General features: G+C 51.4%; 2 protein-coding genes across 4 annotated transcripts in view; one reads left to right on the forward strand and one right to left on the reverse strand.

The window, feature by feature from the left end:
* Window positions 1–11424, forward strand: part of LOC308070327 (BPI fold-containing family B member 4-like) — a 43745-nt gene extending 32321 nt beyond the window's left edge. For 2 of the 3 annotated variants that reach the window (XM_080404052.1, XM_080404053.1), the window contains 14 exons: window positions 250–379; window positions 1139–1253; window positions 1767–1871; window positions 2132–2287; window positions 3721–3784; window positions 4203–4266; window positions 4702–4793; window positions 5837–6010; window positions 6799–6852; window positions 7501–7668; window positions 7780–7847; window positions 9230–9272; window positions 9808–9871; window positions 10247–11424. In XM_080404052.1, the coding sequence (XP_080260178.1) occupies window positions 250–379; window positions 1139–1253; window positions 1767–1871; window positions 2132–2287; window positions 3721–3784; window positions 4203–4266; window positions 4702–4793; window positions 5837–6010; window positions 6799–6852; window positions 7501–7668; window positions 7780–7847; window positions 9230–9272; window positions 9808–9871; window positions 10247–10446 (1497 nt within the window). In that variant the 3' untranslated portion in view covers window positions 10447–11424. The remainder of the gene's footprint in view (window positions 1–249; window positions 380–1138; window positions 1254–1766; window positions 1872–2131; window positions 2288–3720; window positions 3785–4202; window positions 4267–4701; window positions 4794–5836; window positions 6011–6798; window positions 6853–7500; window positions 7669–7779; window positions 7848–9229; window positions 9273–9807; window positions 9872–10246) is intronic. The other variant, XM_080404054.1, reaches the window with a different exon arrangement.
* A 102-nt stretch (window positions 11425–11526) lies between these two features.
* On the reverse strand, window positions 11527–18276 carry BPIFB2 (BPI fold containing family B member 2). Its single transcript, XM_080404058.1, has 6 exons — window positions 18016–18276; window positions 17613–17654; window positions 17322–17486; window positions 16966–17033; window positions 16343–16388; window positions 11527–15983 (listed from the first exon to the last, which is right to left on the reverse strand). The coding sequence occupies exons 1-6, from the start codon at window positions 18169–18171 to the stop codon at window positions 15627–15629; spliced, it is 834 nt and encodes a 277-aa protein (XP_080260184.1). The 5' UTR covers window positions 18172–18276; the 3' UTR covers window positions 11527–15626.
* Window positions 18277–18938: the final 662 nt, after the last annotated feature.

The raw sequence follows: 18938 nt of genomic DNA on the forward strand, positions 1-18938 counted from the left end.
AACACAGAGTATTTTTGAGTAGTCACGAAGGACCAGGAAAGGGCTTTTATTGACCCGTGCTTGAAGCCTGTCGGTGTGTGCGGCCATGAGCGAGGCGTGCTGCCCCGGGCTCCAGCAGGGTCTTACCTGAGCTCGGTCAAGGATAGAGGATGGGTTTGGTTTCTCACTCAACCTCTTTCCTTGTAAAGACCCTGGGATCTTTTCCTAGAGGTTTTCCCCTACTTTTCACTCTGATGTCTCCCTTGCCAGCAGGGGAATCTTCTGGAGATGACGATGTTGAAGCTTTTTGGAATCGTTTTTTTCTGTGGCCTCCTTTCACCCTCCCAAGAAGTCCTGTCTGGTCTGTCCTGTGCCGTCAGTCCCGGGGCGATGCAGAACGGTAACTGGGGAACATGAGTTACCTTTGTTTGGGAAGCTGTGTGGGACCGTGACATGGAATAAAAGCTCCTGAGTGTCTTCATCTTTACTTTATAATTCCTTAGGGCTGCAGACTTTGCTTCTGACAGCCATCACTGGGTTCACAGTCCAGCGAAATCACCCTGCTCCAAAACTGAGATGCATTTCAGCACCAAGCAGCCCTACAGAATTGCAGGGCTAAATCTGAATTATTTCCTCATTTTTGTCTTAGTTGCCAATTCCCATATGGGAGCAGCTGATATTTGGCAAACAACTGCTGTGAAGTTTAGCAGCCATGTTAATATTTGCAATGCTCCAGCAAAAAAAAGATGCTTGTTTCAAGTTGCTGCTATTAAAAACCCCCAACAAAACCATAAAAAACCCAAACAAAACATCTTTACAAATCAGATACAAATTGTGACTTGACACACAACCACTGAGTGGGGTCGCTGTCATTTCTGGTAGTGCACAACCATACTGTAATCTGTAAATCGGAAGTCTGGGATGCTCCTCTCTGCTGCTACCCCTCCTGGTTAGTTCACTACGGGCAGCTTTGGGTTAGTGCACGCTGTGAAGTATCATCCCCCGTGTGATTTGACTGCATTGAGACAGCGAGCGACTTTATGAGAGTTCTGGGGAGTGGCGGGGCTTTGTTGTGTGACGCCTTTGCCAGGACAGATCTGTCTGAGTGGAGCGAGGTCATTGCTGCAGATACCAGTTCTCATGCAGAGATGTTTTCCAGTTCTCTCAGGTGCCATACTTCACAATGGGCTTCTCCAGAAGCACCTGCAGGGCCTTGTGCTTCCGAACATCATGGGTGAAGGGGGTCTGCTGAGCTCTCCCACCAGCATCACTGGGTGAGTGGAGAGCGAGCGCTTCTCCGTGAGTGCACCTTCACCATCAATGCTGCAGCAGCAAAAGCTGAGCTGCAGTTGGCCTGAGTGCCCCCAGTAGTTATCCTCAGTTTATTTTGATGCTGAAATTCTGATCCAATTAAAGTTTTCTGTGTGGTAGCAAGGCGGACGGTGAAGTGCACTGCAGGTTATGGATGCAGATGCAGAATGACGGCTCTGATGGTGCTGTTGGTATCTGAGATGCTTGACAGCACTGAGAGAGGGAGGAAGGGGTCACAGAGAGAAGAGGTTGACTGCTCTCTAAAGTTGGCTTCCACCCCAGTCTGACTCTAGGTTGCCTTCTTTTGGGCAGACTCTGTCTCTCATCCTGGAGCTAGTATCCCTTGCTCATAATACTCGTGCCACCAGCTGGAGGTGGCCATGGTGAGGTGGGCACTGCAGGTTCCTCAGTGGGTACAGCTGCTCAGCTGTTAGAAGATGCTTTTACTTTGTGCCAGCTTTTTCTGTTGTTTGCAGCCTACACCTTGTCAGGGTTCAACTCCCCAAGCTGTCGGTGGTGCTGCTGCCAGGAATCGGGGTCCAGCTGACCATTGCTGCAAAGCTGGAACTTAGTGGCAAGTGGTGAGTGTGGTGTTTCAGGGTGGCTGACAAGGGAAATCCCTACACACAGGCTTCCTTCTGGGTGGCACTTTGCATCTTTTATAGATTTCTAGGTGTTTCTTACCTATAATAAAGTCAAAGAGTAGAACAGGCACCAAAAGATGGCCTGTGGCATTTGTGATGAATGGCAGGAGTTGGAGATGCAATTTGTTGCTACTGGCTTTGCTGAGTTTCTTTGAGGCCAAGAGATGAAATCTGTTCAATCCGTTTACTTTTTCCAGCTTGGTTGGCCTTCTTTCAGAACTAATTGATATCTTAGTGGATGTGAACATTACTGCAAACATTAAATGCACGAATTATGAATCGGGCACGGTCCAGGTTGTCATTGAAGACTGCCTCTGCATTCTTGGTGCCATAAAGATCAAGCTCCTTTCTGGGTAAGTGCCTGTGGATTTATGTTTTCCATTGCATGCCGTCCTCTTCTCTTTATCCAATGATCTAGACAGTCTGCCAGGACACAGACAGTGCTAAGCTGATACAGAGCCAGGCCTCAGGGAAGTAATTTCTTTCTCATTGCTAAAGCCAGGTGCTTCAGTTGAACTGTCAAAAAATTTGGTTGTTGGAAGATGAGGGTTAATTTGCCCTGTTTGCCTGTGGAAATTTCAAGATCTGAAATTGGTACCTCTTCCAATGGACTTTCTTTAGACTTAGCTAGTGAATTGATACCCGAAGGGTAGGACTAATAGGGCAGGGAGTGTTGTAGGAAAACAGCACCGTTGCTTGCTCTGGTTTTATGCTCTGCCTTTGGCTGCTGTCGCGGAAAGATGCTGGGCATATGGGTTTTCGGTCTGACCGCTGTGAGTGTGTGTAATTCCATGCAAGCGTCCCATCTCTTGCTCAGTCTTATTAAAGTCTTGGCAGAAAGGATTTGCTGACTTCATGTATTGATGAATACAACAGTAAATTGATCATGGGGAATATTTTCTTTTATTGCTTTTGAATTACTCACTTTTCAGGTTCATTGAACTTCTAATTAATTTTTGCATTATGCATTATATTTCAATCGGTGCGGCAGCTGGTTTGAAAGAGACTCTGAAAGTGAATAGGGGGCCACAGCTTGCCCACTCTGAGGGTCATGTTTTAAGTTTTAGCAGGATCAGGTGATGGTGTGCAGGAAGTGAGCACCCTGTGGGGCAAGGGGGAGTGGGGATCTATGTGATTGACTTTGTGGCAGTTCCTCAGATGCATCTATGGGCAGAACTTGGGCATAAATAATGAGATGCATTATGAATTCCTGCTGTCTGTGGCTTGCCAAGTGTGCTGCTGCATATTCTACTCAACGATCCAGAAAAATATTGATTATCAAAAGTAAATGGCTCTGTGCTGCCTGCAAGCATCACACATCCCAGAGTGATCTATTTAGCAGCAGTGCTGAAATGTTACACAGCAGATTTCTCCTCTTGTTATTCCACATGCAAACTGTTTGTTTCCAATAACTAACATGAAGATATTTCATAACAACTCCACCTTCCCTTAACTACAGCACTCATTTAAATACCAGGGGGAGATGACCAAAGTCAGGTTGCACTGTGAGAGGGTCACTCCTTTTGTGCAATGGTGTCTGCACACCCCAGGTGCTGACACCTTCACTACTCAAAAATTAGCCCAATCCTCCCCTTGGTGAGACGAGCAGGTCCTTGCCCTCCCTGCTTTCTGCACAGCTCCTGCTCTGGACAGAATTAGCTGCAGCGGTGTCCCTGAAGGGATGGCTAAGGACATAGTAGCGTGTAAAATGAAGTCTGAGATCCTCTGGTCTGCTATCTGGGGGCTGTGTTTGTAGTGACTGGAAATTTTTTTCTTTCCTTTCCAGCTTACTCTCCCTATCAGTAAATGAGATAGTGCTTAACCAGCTGAGAGCGACTCTGCCCGGTTTGGTAAGCCTGGAGATTGCCCTTCTTTCACAGCCGAAACGCAGAAATGTCAGGAACAACATGTGAGGCCACAGCAAGCTGCATGGTTCTTCTGTATTGCTTTCCCACATCACTGGCATGCGGCTCAGCAGGGCTGCCCGTGGCCAGCCTGGCTGCTGCCGGCGTGTTTCTGCCTGCAAGAGCGAAGCCTGAAATACTCCCCAGATCAAAGCAGTCCCCTTTGGTGCGGTACCACAGCTCCAGGAATGCTCCACTGCCCCCCAAGTCCTTCACAGCATCCCAGCCACTGCCTAATGCCATGCAGCAGTTTTTCCCTGGGGATTTAGATGAAAAGGGGTGGGTCTGATCAGGCTGGTGATGGCTCCCTGTGGAGGGCTGGCGAAGGGGGGTTGAGTGGTTGTGTTTCTGCTTTGTGTTGCAGCTGTGTCCAGTCGTTGATATTGTGGTCAACCTTGTCAACATCCAGCTGCTGGGCACTCTCAACGGTGCGTTCCTTGGGGAGGATGAGGTGCTGCTTCCCTGCGATCCCGCGGTGGGAGGTGCCCTGTCCCACGTCTAGTCCACAAGTGCATCAGGGAGGAGCTGCACTTCTGCAGGACAGTTACTGAACCTTGAATTCACACCCAAGCGGTCCGAGTGAGCTGCTCACACCTTGGCCCTCCTTATGCCATTTGTATACGTCACCCTGGGATGATTATCTTTGATGCTGGTTTGGGGCTATATTCTATAGGCAGATCCCACAAAGCTGAATTTGGGGACGTTTTGGTCATTTTGAGTAGCAGCAAGCATCCCATCGAAGGGAATGCTTGGGAGCTGGTTTGTGGGGGTGAGGTCTGGCTGGTGGCCTGCAGTGCCAGGGTGGGGGAGATTGTGTTGCTGCTCATTTCTCGATGTTGTGATGATCTTTTTTCTCTGTGAAGCGGTGATACCAGTCGGTACGGCAGGAACGATTCACTACCGGCTGGCCAGCCTCCCGTTTACCTCTGGCTTGTTCCTTGGGTTGGATTTAGATGTAAGTTAACGCTGGGCAGCAGGACCCTCTGAGTGTGGCTGCAGTGTGGTGCCTTTCAGACTCACCCCATTCTGTTGGAGCAGTTGTCTCCTAGCACAACCACATGGAGGAGCTGGGCTAATGACTTGTTCTGGAAATGCTAGCTAAAAATTTAGGTCCTTATCCAAATCATCACAAAGTGCACTTTTCTTCAAGCCCTCTTTTGCTCTGTTTGCAAACTTATCCCAGGACTGTGTCTGCTGTTAGTAACTCTTGGGACAAGCAGTTGTCATCCTCTCCCTTGCCCTGCCTGCAGACTGGCTGTCAGTGTTTTTTGCCTCCATTATTCAGTCTCTGTGGTGGGTGATGCTAAACCAAGCTAACGGATGTGGTTTTTTACTTCTGTCTCGCTATGGGAAAAAAAACCACCCAACCAACCCAGCAAAAAACAAACAATACTTTCAAACAGGAGAACTTAAATAAAAGAAAGTGGCTAACAAGAAGCAACAGGGAGAGAAGCAATCAAGAATAGCAAGGGCTAATAAACACCACAGTCTGTATGATCAGCGCAGCTGCTCTTGCTCTAGTGCAGACATTTTGTTGGGGTCAGTCTTTGTGTGTCCCCCGACCCAGATGGGCAGAGTTGGTCTCCTTAGCAAGTAGATGGTATTGGTGCAAGTTTGTTGTAGAGTCTGAGGGCAGCTCAGGGCTGGCTGGGCGCTGGAGGGAGGGAAGGCAGGGCTGGCACCGCCGCGCTGGCAGCACCTTGCTGCTCATTTGCTCTTGGAGTGAAATCTCAAGGGTGAACTGAAGCTGTGAAGTGTGATTTGGACAAAGTGTGTTGTTATCTAAAAAGGCCTCTTGTTATGCACTCTGGCCTTTATCAGCTCCTTTTGTCTATTAAATATAGAGGGAATGCTCCGAATGCAATGCTCTCCCTAAGCTGCTGGTGAGGGGAGGGCTTCTTCAGCTGGCACAGACCCTGCACGCTCAGTCTCAAGGATCTGGGCACATCTCATGGCTTTGAAAGATCAGTTTAATGCCTGTGTCACATCTCTTTGCAGGGTGCAGTGAAGCAGGTGGGAGGTAGCGTCATCCCCCATGACTCGTCCCCTTCTGCTTTACCTCCGCTGCTGGACAAGCTTCTGGTCTTGGGACTGCGCCAGAGCTTTCTCAGTGCGGTCCTGTCCCTCCTGCTCCAGATACCGCCACAGACCTTCACCTGCACGCCAGAAGTCGTGAGTGTAGCAGCACCTGTATTTCATGCCAGAGGAGGTGGCAAGGGACGCGCATCAGGCCGCCCTTAGCTCAGGGGGCAGGCTGCGCAGGGCACTCACGGCATGCCCAGCCTCTGGCCCCGGCATGCAGCCGGGCTGGGGTTTGCACGTGCCCGCGCTTGTTTGCGGATGCTCAGGCCCCAGCGCTGCCTCCTTGCTGCTCTCTTCAGAAAGCTGTAACAGCACGTGCAACGAGCAGCCATTCTTGCTTCTGTATGGGCACCCGCAGGGATCCCTGTCTGAAACCCTGCGTCCTGGTTATGCCACAGGCTCGTGGAGGTCTGTAATCCATTTTGAAGGGTCTGCAAAATGTCATTGGGAAAAGCAACGTGGTATATGCAATGCAATTCTCTAGGTGTACGTGTTTTCTGTACCTCTGATCTGTACTTCCACTGGGAAATATTAGGAGTCTACACACTGACAAATGTTGATAGTCTCTGGGTTACACCTCCTTCCACTGCTGGTGGCTCTCACCTTAACGACTGACCAGGAATCACCCAGGCAGCTGGGGAGGAATGGAGAAGGTGGAGGGCTCGGTGTGCTGCCATAATGTAGGTCTGCATGGGACTGAGCTGCCTGGGGCTTTGCTGGGACAGTGAGTGAATGAGGGCTTGGGGACTGGCCCCAGGAGTGTGAACAAGCTGGCTGGGAACAAGGACACAAGTGGGAGAGGGTAGCCCTGGCAGGACGAGTGTTGCTGAAATTGGCTGGAGTGCTCATTGGGGCTGCTTGTGCTTTTGTTCCAACAGTTCTCTGGTGCCAGCCGTTTGCAAGAAGCCATCAGGACCCTTTTTCCTGCTGCGGTGAGTAACTTTTGCTGGTGTGAGGGTTTCTGCAAACCTCTCCGGGTCCAAGGCTATCCAAGCGATGCACCTGGATATGCCAGCGTGCTGCTGCCAAAGGTGTCCAGTCTTCTGCTCCCCTCCTCTTGGCCATGCTGAGCATGCAGCACGGCTGAGCCATGCCAGCACAGCTCGAGGCTGCCCTGCTGCCCAGCCGGCTGGTGGGAGCAGGTGGAGGGGCTGGGGGTTTGCGCCCAGCCCTCGGCAGCCTCTGCACGGTGCCCACTCTCCTGGGTGCCGTCGACTATAGCCAACCTTCTCCCGCTCCCTAAGCAGGGGCATGGCTTGTCCCGCAGCTCACAGCCATTGTCAGGAAGAGCTGATCAATGTCTGGCATCATGTGTTTCCTGGCCACCACGGGCACCCCCTTGCAGCTGCAGTCCCCTTTGTGTCCACTTTTGCTCCCTCAGCCCCTTCCTGCCCGCAGCAAGGAGTGTCGGCCCGTGCTGCCGGCCCTGGCTCCTCTGGGCATCTGGCTTGTCCAAGGTCTGTGTGACCTTGGGGGGAGCCCTACAGAGTTAGGGGCTGTGAGAGTTCACCAAAGGACTGCTGGTCCCGTGCCTGGCCAGTGTGGGGGGTGCCACCTCCATGTGTCCCTGATTCCCACAGTGCTCCACCTGCCATGGGACCAGTCCTCTGAGCATTAGGCTAACGTTGTCTGGGAACCCGCTCATCCTCTTGGAAGAAAACAAAGCCACCGTTGAGCTTTCGGTCATGATTCAGGTGTTCATTAAGCGTTTAGATGGACCCATCCTCAACCTCCTGCTGCTGAAGGCTGTAAGTGTGGACGGAAAGACCTCAAACTGGTGAAGTATGCAGCCATCTGAGCGACTGGCAGCTGGGATGGGGGCGTCTCCATGGGCTGATCCTCTCCCTGTCTGCTTGTAGGACCTCGGTCTAAACGCCCGCATGTCGATTGCTGGAGGCAGACTGGTGCTGGGGCTGTCCCTGGGCAGGTAGGCTGTCCCTGCAGCGGCTGTGCTGGGTGCTTGGAGCAAAGCCTGCTGCAACACCCCAGCCTGCTTGCTCCCCTGAGGCAGCCCTGGGTGGTCAGTGTCACTGGGAGACTCCAGCTGTCCTACAGCTTGGGGTACAGGTTTGGTATCCTGGGACGCAGTGGCCAGAAGAGAGCAGGATGGCAGGAAGGGGGACAGTTCACCAGGGATGCTCCAAGTGCCATAACAGCATGTCCCTCAGTGACACGGTGCTGCTGGAGCTGCCTGAACTACGGCAGAAGGGACGGGAGGGTGGCACAAAGCCGGCCGTGACAAAGCCAGGCAGTGCTGCCCTCTTACAGGCTGGTGAACGGTCTCTGCATCGCAAGTTAGCGCTGGGGCCGCTAGCTCGGAATGTGATTTTCAGTGTCTGTAAAACAGACATTTCATTTCCTGGATCTGAGAATTTCATACCTGGCTGATGGCACGAGGTGGACAGGTATCGCTGACTTTCAGGAAACAATACAGCAGTCGGAAAGTTTTAGGAGACTGGAGGAAAAGTCTGTGTCAGTTTTATAACAAGGAGAAACGAGGTAACTTGAATAATTGTAAGACTGTCAGTTTGACTTTGATCCTGGGCAGTAGTTGGAAATGTCTGAAATTGGACATGAGTGATAAAGGAGTAAAGGAAAGTACTGTCATTAATGCCAGTCAAGGTATGATTAAAGAGTAGAAAACATTCCTTATAGTGTGAAGTTTGAGATTTTCAAGCCATTTAGCTTGTCAAAGAGCTAGATTTAGAAGCAAAATTGGCATAGCTTGTGTGCAGCAATATAGAGAACAGAAACGCATCAAAGGGCTTTTAATTCAATAGACAAAGATATAACAAGATTCAATAGAAGTAGAAAAGAGAAATTCAAAGTGGAAATAAAGCACACATTTTAGCTATGGAGATAGTTGTGTGGTTGCAGTGATTGATTAGGAGCTGAAGCAAGTTCTCCAGAGTTCATGTTCTTTAAATCCAGACTGGATGCTTTTTCTAGAAGCTCTGCCCTCGGTGAGGCAGGAGCTGACTCCTTCCCGGAGTGGGTAACTACCTGGGCGCGGGGAGGGGAAGCCGGGAGCTGGTGTGTGCCCTGGTGCAGTGCGGTTTCCATTACAAGCAAATAAAAATTAGGATAAGCTTTTATTTTCTTATTTTCTTTTCTTCCTTGGAAGCACAGCAGTGCCTGCTTTTTATGTCACCATATAGTAATCCCTTTATGGCCACCCCGGTGGTGCCTCATGGGGGTCCCTTGCCCATGGGCTGAGTAACACTGCCCTCGAAGGTGGCAGGGGTCTCACTGTGAGCTCTGCTCGGTGCCTTGGTGTCTGACAGGTTGTTTGCTTTCCTTTCCCTGCAGCACTTCCTTCTCCTTGGAGTCTTCTGACATTGGCATCAGTAACGTAAGTCTCTGGTACCAGTCTGGGTTTTACTGGGTGGGCACAGTGGCCGAGCGCGGTGCCCTGCGGCTTCAGGGAAGGAGGGAGACACACAGTCGCTGTGTGATGCTGTAATGTATCCTGGCTGTGATGGATTACATCTGCCGATGGTCTTAGATGTTAGCTGCTCTACTTTGTGGGTTGCAGCAATTCTTCTTTTGCTGTTTTTTTTCTTTTTTTCCTGCTGCCTTTTCTAATCATGCAAATGTAAAGCCTGAAGTTGGTTTGTGTATTCGCCCCTACTCAGGCAAATCTTACTCAGAACTCCAGCCTGGCGGGAGTTTTACCTGGTAGAAGGTTTCCTAAATGAAGCACCAAATACAAATTGAGGAGGAAAAGTAGTTTTGCTTTAAAGTAAAGAGGGACTATTGTTTGTTTTGCTGTCAGTGGGAAATGGTTTCCAGTCCCAAGGCTGTCTTCCAGCCGCAGCGCTGGGCTGTGCTTGCGCTGTCTTGTGCCTGGCAGTGCCGCTCACATACTTCTTCCTTCTCTGATTCAGATCTCGAACTTGAAGCCACACTGCAGGACTCTGCTGGTGGAAATGTTACTGCCCCTTATCAATGGTAAGGTGGCCTGGATGGCTGTAACATTTGAGAGAGCTTTGCCGGAGTTCTGGGGAAGGAGGTGCGAAGGGTGCGTGTGCGTGTTTGAAAGCTGTAGCAGGAGAGCTGAAGCAGTTAAAGGTCCACAATCCCCATTTTGAGGCTGTAATTAGAAGTCCAACCTTATTCTTACACCATCCCACCCGGTCTTCAGCTCTAAGGACCCTGGCAGCAGTTAGTGGCAAAGAACATAAGGAACGTCACAGCACATTGTGCGCGGTGCTGCTGCAGTTGCAGAGCTCTGCTCCCTTCGTCCTCCCCAGGAGCAGCTGTGTCATGGGGTGGGAGCTGGGCTCACCCCTCTGGCAGCATGTAAGGACCTGTCTGTCCCCCCAGGTGCTCTGGACATTGGGATCCCTCTGCCAAACGTGCTGGGCATTCCCTTAATAAAGGTGGATATTCAGATATTAGCGGTAAGTGTTCGGAAAGGCGATTTCCTCCCGCAGGGCACCGGCACAGGTCACCGGGGCTGCTTCCAGCAGCTGGCTCCTGTAACAGGTCCCTGCCAGTTCCTGTTTGGTGTGCAAGGGCCCTAGATTTTAAGGTCAGAAAGGGTTCCTCTGTCTGACCTCCTTCAGGTCAGAAAATGGTGACCCAGTACGTCATGTCTATGGGAGCTATCAAACCAGGTATGCAATGAGCAAAGTTCGGCCTCTCTGGGGTAAGTCCCTGTTCCCCCCTCCAGGCTGCCTTTCCTTTCTGGAGAGAACTCTGTGTGAGCAGCTCTGATATGGGGGTCTGGCAAGCCCTTTTGAATGGTAGCCGTCAAAGAGTCTTGAATTGCACCAAATTCAAGCACTGTGCATCCTGACGATGTCCCAGAGGAGCTGGGATATTCCCCCACACTTCCCAGAGGGCACCATGCCCTCCTTATTACAAACTTGACATGAAGATTTTTGCAAGAGGCTTTTTGCAAGAGCGTTTTCTGTTCCTTGTGTGTTGCTGACAAGCTGTTCTGAAACAGCATCCCTTGCAGTCAGGAAATAATGTGGATGGTGTCGCCCCTTGCACTCCTTCAGGGCCTGCTGGTGATTCTTGTGTGAGCTGGGGAGCGCGAGGCATGGAGGGGTCCTGTGCAGAGAAGGAGAAAGACAGACCAGCGAGGATGGAACATCAAGACTGGCGTTATCTACTTTTCTTTTCTAAACTTGATTCAAGATCCTTGATAACATTTAAGAAACTTTGAAGTTAATTGGCTCGTGTGAACACCAAGATACTTGCATAAGCCAACACCCGATAGGCAGCTCTGTGTACAAATATTTATTTAGAGAAATGAGCGTGATTTTGGGGTCACAGTTATAGCAGTTTTATGTGATACCACAGTGGAATTGTTAAAATTGTGCTGAGGGAAAATTGTTCTTGATATAATGAAAAAGAAAACTTGTTGCCTATGGTTTTCTAAGTAAATGTCATCATCCATGTTCAAAAGAGTATGAAGTGCTGAGCGGGGGCTTAGGATACATTTGCCATCTAACTCTGAATAAATGTTCCTACTTTTTTAGTTCATGGAATGAGATTCTGGTTTCTGGTGCTTCTCAGGCAGAGTGTCTGTCCTGCCTTCTGCTATGGCATCTGGTTCCTTTGTGACAACTGTATTTTGGTCTTTGGTTTGAAAACTTCTTCCACTCAAACTTCCAGAGGAAAAAAACACTTGGATTTTCAGTGGCTACTCCTGGCCAGGTAACCTACTGACCAAATGCTAATCCACAAGCAGAAATCAGAACGAAGTCAAATTTCCAAAGGTCATGAAACATTTCCTAGTAGAATCTGAAGGGAAAATGTCATTACCAGATAACTGGGAAGTATGAGAACACCGGAGCACACCCATCTGCCTGCAATAGTCCACGTCTGCTTAGACGGATCTAACAGTCAGTTGGTCTCTGCACGTTACAGGGAAAAGAATTCAGGCATTTTTGACTTCAGAAAAACAAATGGTTCTGGGTAAAAAAATAAATAAATCTGAGGTCTTAAATGGCCTCTTAAACACCTGTTTTCCCCAGACATTATTACTAGTGTGTTGTTTATTGCTAGTGTCCCGAGGCCAGCGGTGGTATGTCACTGTTAAGGCATGGGTGATGCGTGGAGGGAGGCTGGCACCAAGCAGGTAACAGGCGGGGTGATGATCCTGTTCTGCATTTCTGCCTGAAGGTAAGAACAGTTTGGTATCTGCCAGGCAAGAGCCCTTGACTGTTGCATTAATTTCCAGCATCACCATGAGATGTTGCAGAGGGATCACTGAGCATAGCAGAGGAGATGCTGGACCCATTGGCAGTCCCCGTTGATGTAAAGAGCCCAGAGCTCTCCTGTGCTGTGCCAAGTGGCAAATCCTGGTGCTGCTCCCTGTCATGACATGAGCTGGCGTGCCTCGTGTCACAGCAGAAGGGTTTTGGGTGGGTTGAAGTACTCTGTAATGCTGAAAACTGCTGTTTTGGTGAGTCTGAACGGCTCCTTTGGTTCCCAGCCCTGTGCAGGCTGATGGTGCTGGGGGAACCATGGTCTCCAAAGGCTTTTCAGCCACTGGCAACAGGGCCCTGGCCCTGGGCAGAAATTATTCTCCTGCATGGTGATGGGACTCCTTGCTCAAGCAGCAAGCTGCGGGCAGCCCCAGCTAAACCACACGGGTGAGGAGTGTCTGTGGTGAAGCAAAGTATGAACAAGAGGGGATGCCATGGACCATTGGGCCATGCTCAGGAGCTTCAGGTGCCACTGCTTGTGCTCTGTGACACTGCTATCTCTGACACTGGCATGGCAGAGTGGGGTTTCGGGGGGCTGTGTGACCCAGTGGGCAGGATGAGCAGCCCCTCTGACCTCCGCTGGCAGCTGCTTTGTGCCGCCTCGGGGTTACTGGATGATCATGCTGGGCTTCTCCAGCCACCCTTTCTGCCCGCAGGTTGGCACAACGGGCTTTGTTTGTACCAGGTTTCATTCTGGTTCCTGGGCAAATGCCTTCTGTACAGTAAGTAAAGTTTAGCATCATTTTTGCACGCTCTTTTGGCCAGCACTTCTGTGTGCATTCTAGTTTGCTGGAGGGGATTAATTTTGCTGGCATGCTACAGAGTAATCTGTGATCTGTCACTGTCCCAGGGGTCTGTTTGGCTTGAGAAAGAAAAGACGGTGGGAAGTGTGTAACAAGGGCTTGCTGTCTCACAGATCTGGGGCAAGGGCTGCATGAGCCTAGGATCACAGAAAAGTGGCAAAGTCGTTTTCTGCATCTGTAAATGGCTTTTCCTCCCAGGCCTGGCCTCTCTTGTGCCATTTGTCACATGGGGCTGAGTGGGAAAGAGCAAAGGAACCTTCTCAAAAGGAAAGGGCAGCACCTTCTCGGTGTAACTCGCTACTTCTGCGACTCCTAATCTAATGCTCTGAAATGCTGGTGGATTCAGGAGTACAACCTGAGCAGGAATCTGCAAGTTAGAACTCATAAGAACTGGGTAAATCCTGTCCACAGTGGAAAAACTACTGAACACTTGTTTTCCAGTGTGCCGGCACCCAGCATGCTGGAAAACCTTTTTATGGGTGAGCAGTGGGAGCGGCTGGCTGCTCTGCCCAGGCTGTGTGCCGGACCTTGGGCTCGCCAGCTCTCACTCCAGGAATGTCTCCTGCAAAGCTTCATCCCTCTGCTGCTCCTCGGGGCTGGCGAAGGGGCTTGTCTCCATCTCTCCAGTGTCTGAACCACCTGGTTGTTACGTCCTGCTCCATGTGCCTCTGGCAGGGGAAGCTGTGCGTCACCAGGCAGCTCTCCCTGTGGGACCCTGAGGCACTGCCCAAGAAAATTATGAATTTCGTTTATCCTAAAGATGCCAATACAAACACTTTTTTTGGCATTTCTTTTTCCAGGTGAGCCCAAACTTACTGCTGGGGACAACACCGGCCGTCCTCTGCAGATGCAGCTGTGCTGGGGGGCTCAGTGAATTGGGTGATGGGAGAGAGGACCAGAAGACCCCAGCTCTCCAGCGTGAGCCAGCTCTGCCCTGAGCCCACAGCTGGTCCCAGGTAGGACATGTGGTGCTGAGAGTGGGGGTGTGTGGCTCCCGTGACCCCAGCCCTCTGTGGGAGATGCGGAGCCATGCAGTAAAGCCTAAAGCCAGAATATCCACTGGCAAAGAAATACACCTTTTTACTGCTGTAGCTTACTCCTTTTGGGAAACTGGTTTAAGATATATTAGTCAAAGAATAATGGTTGCAGCTCTACCAGGAAACTTTTATTAGGAGCAGTTCCCACTATTGCCAACTTTGGGCATTAAAATCATTAGTCAGGTCCCCAAGCTGGACATATAAACCTTCAGGGTTTTTTACTCCTTATTATAAATCAACCTGGCTTGTTTTGTTTGCTTTCCTATTTCTGAGTCTCTGAAATATGATGTTCTGAAGTGCTTTTCAGCGGCTCCAGAGGCTAGACATTATGTGTATAGCTGTCGCAAGTGAAAGCAGATGTATATGTAATTAATATGGCTTCACGGCTGGGGTATTATGTGAAGCGTCACCATCAGAGCGCTTACGGGAGAGCTGCACAGTCAGCCGTGAGGCTGCTCTTCCCAGGCCCTGGCACAGCGATGTGCTTGCCCTGCCCAGAGGCAGCTGCCAACAGCACCCAGCGATTGACCAACTCAGGCGGCTTTCAGAGGTCAGTTACCAGCCCACCCTTCCCTTCTGCCCACTCAAGTCTGTTGTGGGTTCCCCACTCTCCCACCTTTTAGTTTCTTGAACAACCTCTCGAGCACGGGGACACGTTTGGTCAGCGGGAAAGAGCATCCCGACGCTGACAGATGCAGCCGCTGGTGCCCTTGGGTGGGCACATGGCACTGTCTGTACGCGTGTGTTCAGCATTTTCTCCGTGATGAACTTTGTCAGAGGTATAGTTCTGAAAATATAGCTGCCTTCAGGTCTAAAATTAGAAACCATTGCGCAGACTGATTCCAATATCCCCCCCCACCCCCCGCCTCTTCCTTCTGACCCAGGGAAAACCAGCAGCCAGAATGTTCCCATAGTAACACGAGAAATGGAGGAAAAGCAGATGAGAGATCTCTTGTTGGTAGGCTCCATGTTGTTCTGCAGCTGAGAGGCACAGGGTTGCTTTGCATCCATCTAATTTAGTGGAATTTTCATGCTCCCTTAATTAAAGGTAAGGTCTGGACATCTGTACTGGCACTAGTTCTTAGCAAAAGAAAATTCATCTGTCTTCAGGTACAAATCATTGAGGTGAAAAAAGTCAATAGTCATACTGGAAAATGCAGCATTGAAGAGAAATGTTTAATTAAAACATGGCACATTGTTACAACTCATTCTCTCTGTGCAACAAAAGTACCAACAGTAGGACTGAAAGAGAAAGGTGCTAGTGCAATGCTGTTACCCTAAATACAAGAAAGTGTTGTTCTAGTAAGGCAAGAAAGATTTTTCAACATTTCAAGCAGTGACAAAACACAAAGCATGATTTAAGAGTCAACAGAACAATTTTGACACTTGTGCTCTGGGCACCAGACTTCAGCCCATGGTCTCTACTTTCCAATCTTCATCTGTAGCTTGAGGTTGCAGGGGACCAAGACGTAGTCCTACAGGAAGGGAGGAATGAGGGCTGAGCATGGTGCCTGTGTGGCTCACGCCAGCCCACACAGTGCTCCCCACCAGCCACTGGCCACTCCAACACGGCTACTGCTCATGTCAGTGGGGCTAGGGAGGATCTATGCTTATTTAAAGCGATATAACAGGGTTCTGTGTGTTAACAGGGCTTGGGGAGCAGGGTCCGATTTGTTCTGGAGCCAGGAGGTAAGCGTTGCTCCCAGGTTCTCTTTAAATCAAACATAGCAGGGAGCAATTTAAATGTCTCATTTCTTACCTTGTGGATAATAACATTAACGTCAGTGTAGGTAAAGCTGGAGATGTGGGGCAGGAATATGCCTTCGCTCAGGACCACTAGGAAAAAGAAGAAGGAAAGTTGCCAGCTGGGTGCTGCCTTTGTCCTCGTCCTGTGACCCGTGTGGCAGCACCACTGCAAAACTCCCAGCTCCTCACCATTCATCTGAGCCGGTACCTCCTCACGGATTGTGGGCAGAAATAGCTCCTCCAGCAAGGCAACCTGCCAAAGGGAACCCCCCGGTCAGCTCACAGCGTGACTCTAAAGCAGGAGGAGAGGGGCAGGGGCCAGCAAGAGAGGGGTCCTGAGGCTCACTGCACCTCTCCTAATCCTGCCTGGACCTGCCTCTCCCCTCTGCAGGGTGCAGCAAGCACCCAAATTAAGTATCTCCCTGCTGGTCACTGCTGCCTGGGCTGGGTTGGGGCACTCTGAGCTGGCTGGTGCAGCTGGGGGTGACCAGGCTGTTAGCAGACGGTGCTAAGGTGCGGGCTCTTGCATTCAGCAAGTCACAGCAGCACAGTGCAAGGAGGGGATGTAGCTGCCCTCGGTCACTTGTGGAGTGCGTGGCTGGGGGCACCTACCGGAATGGGACCCACGTTGGAGGCAGCCAGGCTGAGCACAGTATCCCTGGAAAACAAAGAGTGGCACAGGAGTTGCTTCTGATAAGCTGTAATCAGCAGTGACTTTCATGTTCCCCCAAATACCATGGCTGGGTTTAGGGCCAAGCCAGCAGTGAACTTGGTGCCTGGGTGCATCCGAGCAGGCGGCCGGAGCCTGACAGCAGCAGGGGCTTGAGGATGGTTGGGCCCAAGGACTTGGACTGAGCAGCGTTTGTGGGACACTGCGGGAGTGGGCAGCCTGTGCTGGGGTGAGTGGGATGCTGTGGGGCTGGGGTCTGGAGCGATGGGCATGCCAGAGCCAACCCAGCTGAGGGCTGTGTTTGCAGATCGGCAGCCAAGCGTGTGCTTTTCCCGGCAGCAGTGCCAGTGGAGTGGCAGGAACAGGCAGAGGTGAGTGGTGTTGGCGTGTGCTGGTTGCCTGTGTATGCCTGTGCAGAACGTGAGGAGTGGGAGGGGGTGGTTCCCACTTGTCTTTCTGACTGTGTTACCAGAGTTGCACCATTTCCCCAGACCAGTTTCCCTCTTCCTTGCTATGACTGGGATGCCTCCCCTTTGAGGACTTGGAGCATAGCAGGGTTCATTACTCTATCGCTGCTGCAGAGATCATCATCCTGGTGTCGACGACGCTAAGGAGGAGTCCTGCAGACATATCCTGCAAGGGGAAAGAAAAGAGAGGACAGGATCAGAGCAAGCAAATGGTCCTGCTTAAGCTTTGAATAGTGGGATGCAACGAGCCATCCGTGTGCTGCAATATGCTCCTCGCCCTGCTCTACGCAATGGAAGCAAACGCTGCTCGGGACCATCATTTCTGTGGCAGGTAAAGGCTAAATCAGCCCCCTGCAATGGCTGCAATTGGACCAGGTCTCAGAGCAAAGGGCATTGCCCGAGTTGCAGGGCACACTTGCAGGGCATGCTTGGCGTGCTCACAGGGCACACTCACCACATTCACACTCAGGAAACTCTGGAAAGCTGGCAATCCCGCCCCAACATGGATGGTGAGGAAGAGCTTCAGGGCTGCCTTGCCTTCCTCCAGCACCACCTGAGGTGAGCTCCTGAACACAGCCTGCAGCACCACCGGTACGTCCTCCTGGAAGAGGGAGCCCACCTGCCGAGGGAGGGGGGTTATCTCTGGTCACAGCAGCTGTCCCCCTGCACCCCCAGGGTGCTGGGCAGGCAGCTGGGGGGCACTGCCTGAGCTGGGACTGTGCCTCTCGGAGTGACAGCAACGAACCTGACTGATCTTCTGTGCCATGGTGGCAGTGGTCAGTGGGCTCTGAAAAACAAAGCACAGCTTGTGGTCCAACTGGCGGCTGCTTGGGGCTGCTGCTCTGGGGTCACATCCAGCACGGCCCCTGCGGTGAGCGCCTGGATACCTGTGGATACATGCTGGAGCCTTCCTGCATGCCAGCATGGGCCAAGGGCAGCGTGCCAGCTATGCTTCATGGCAAATTCTCTGTGCATCATTAGACCGGCAATATTTTTGAGAGCCTGGGGGTGAGGGGCTGCAACTTCCATGGGCACTCAGAGCCACTGTCATTTCTTTGCAGGGTGCACAGCTCTTCCAAGCCATTTGTGGGGCAGGGCTGTCCCTCCAAATATGTATTTTCTATTCCTTCCTTGCTCGCTCTACTCACCGGGATGGTCATGTTGAAGGATCCAGCCATTTCCAGGGCGAAGAAGAGGCTGGTGTAGAAGTGCTCAGAGAAAGCCAGGGTGAGGTGGGAAGAGCTGGAGCTCGCCGGCTCAGGCATGCTGAACGGCACAGGGCTGACTGGCAAGGGGATCGCCATCCCTGCCACCTGGAAAGTTGTCTGTAGGGACACGGGCAAGGAGAGAAGGAGTTTGTTGTGTCTCGGGGCACATGGCACTGGGAGGAAGCTGTTCTCCCAAGGCCTGGAACTGGCTTGTGAGTGCTGGAAAGCTGTGACTTACTTGCAAGGATATGGTGATTCCCTGCTCGGAGAACACGGGGGCAGCCAGGGGCAGGTACTGGACCTGGCAGCTTGGCGTGATGGGGAACTGAGCTACAAAGCGAGCAGAGAGATGCTCAGAGACAGGAAGGGAGCAGTGACAGCAGGTTGGGTCTGGGAAGCATCTGGGTTTCCCAAGTAAAGAGGCAGGGAAAGAGAGCTGGGCGGAAGGAGGGGATCCCCGAGTGCAGAGGAGTGAAGGCAGAGGGTTGATCAGCATTGATAACATGCAGCTGTGGCCTTGCCTCGAGGGCAGTGGGTTGATGGACATGGACGATGTGCAGCTGTAGCTCGTTCCCGCTAAGTGGGAGAGGGGCTTGGATGGAGGGGGAGTGGTGTGGTCTGACCTCTGGAGGAAGGACAAACAGCACGGACAGTAGAATCTGACCGATGGTAAAAGCCATGTTGCAGCCTGATAGCTTGCTTGTGCTGCAACAGTGGGTGCCCTGTGTGAGGCTGAGTTGGACTCTGACTACAACACCTGAGGATATGACAGCAGCAGAGCTGCTGCTGCTGGGTTTCTGTGGCAGGGTGGGAGCCTATTGCATCTCATGCCTTGCTCCAAAAATGAGCCCTGAAGCCCTCAG

The sequence above is a fragment of the Falco punctatus genome, assembly GCF_963210335.1.
Source record: "Falco punctatus genome assembly, chromosome: 10".
Taxonomy (NCBI): domain Eukaryota; kingdom Metazoa; phylum Chordata; class Aves; order Falconiformes; family Falconidae; genus Falco; species Falco punctatus.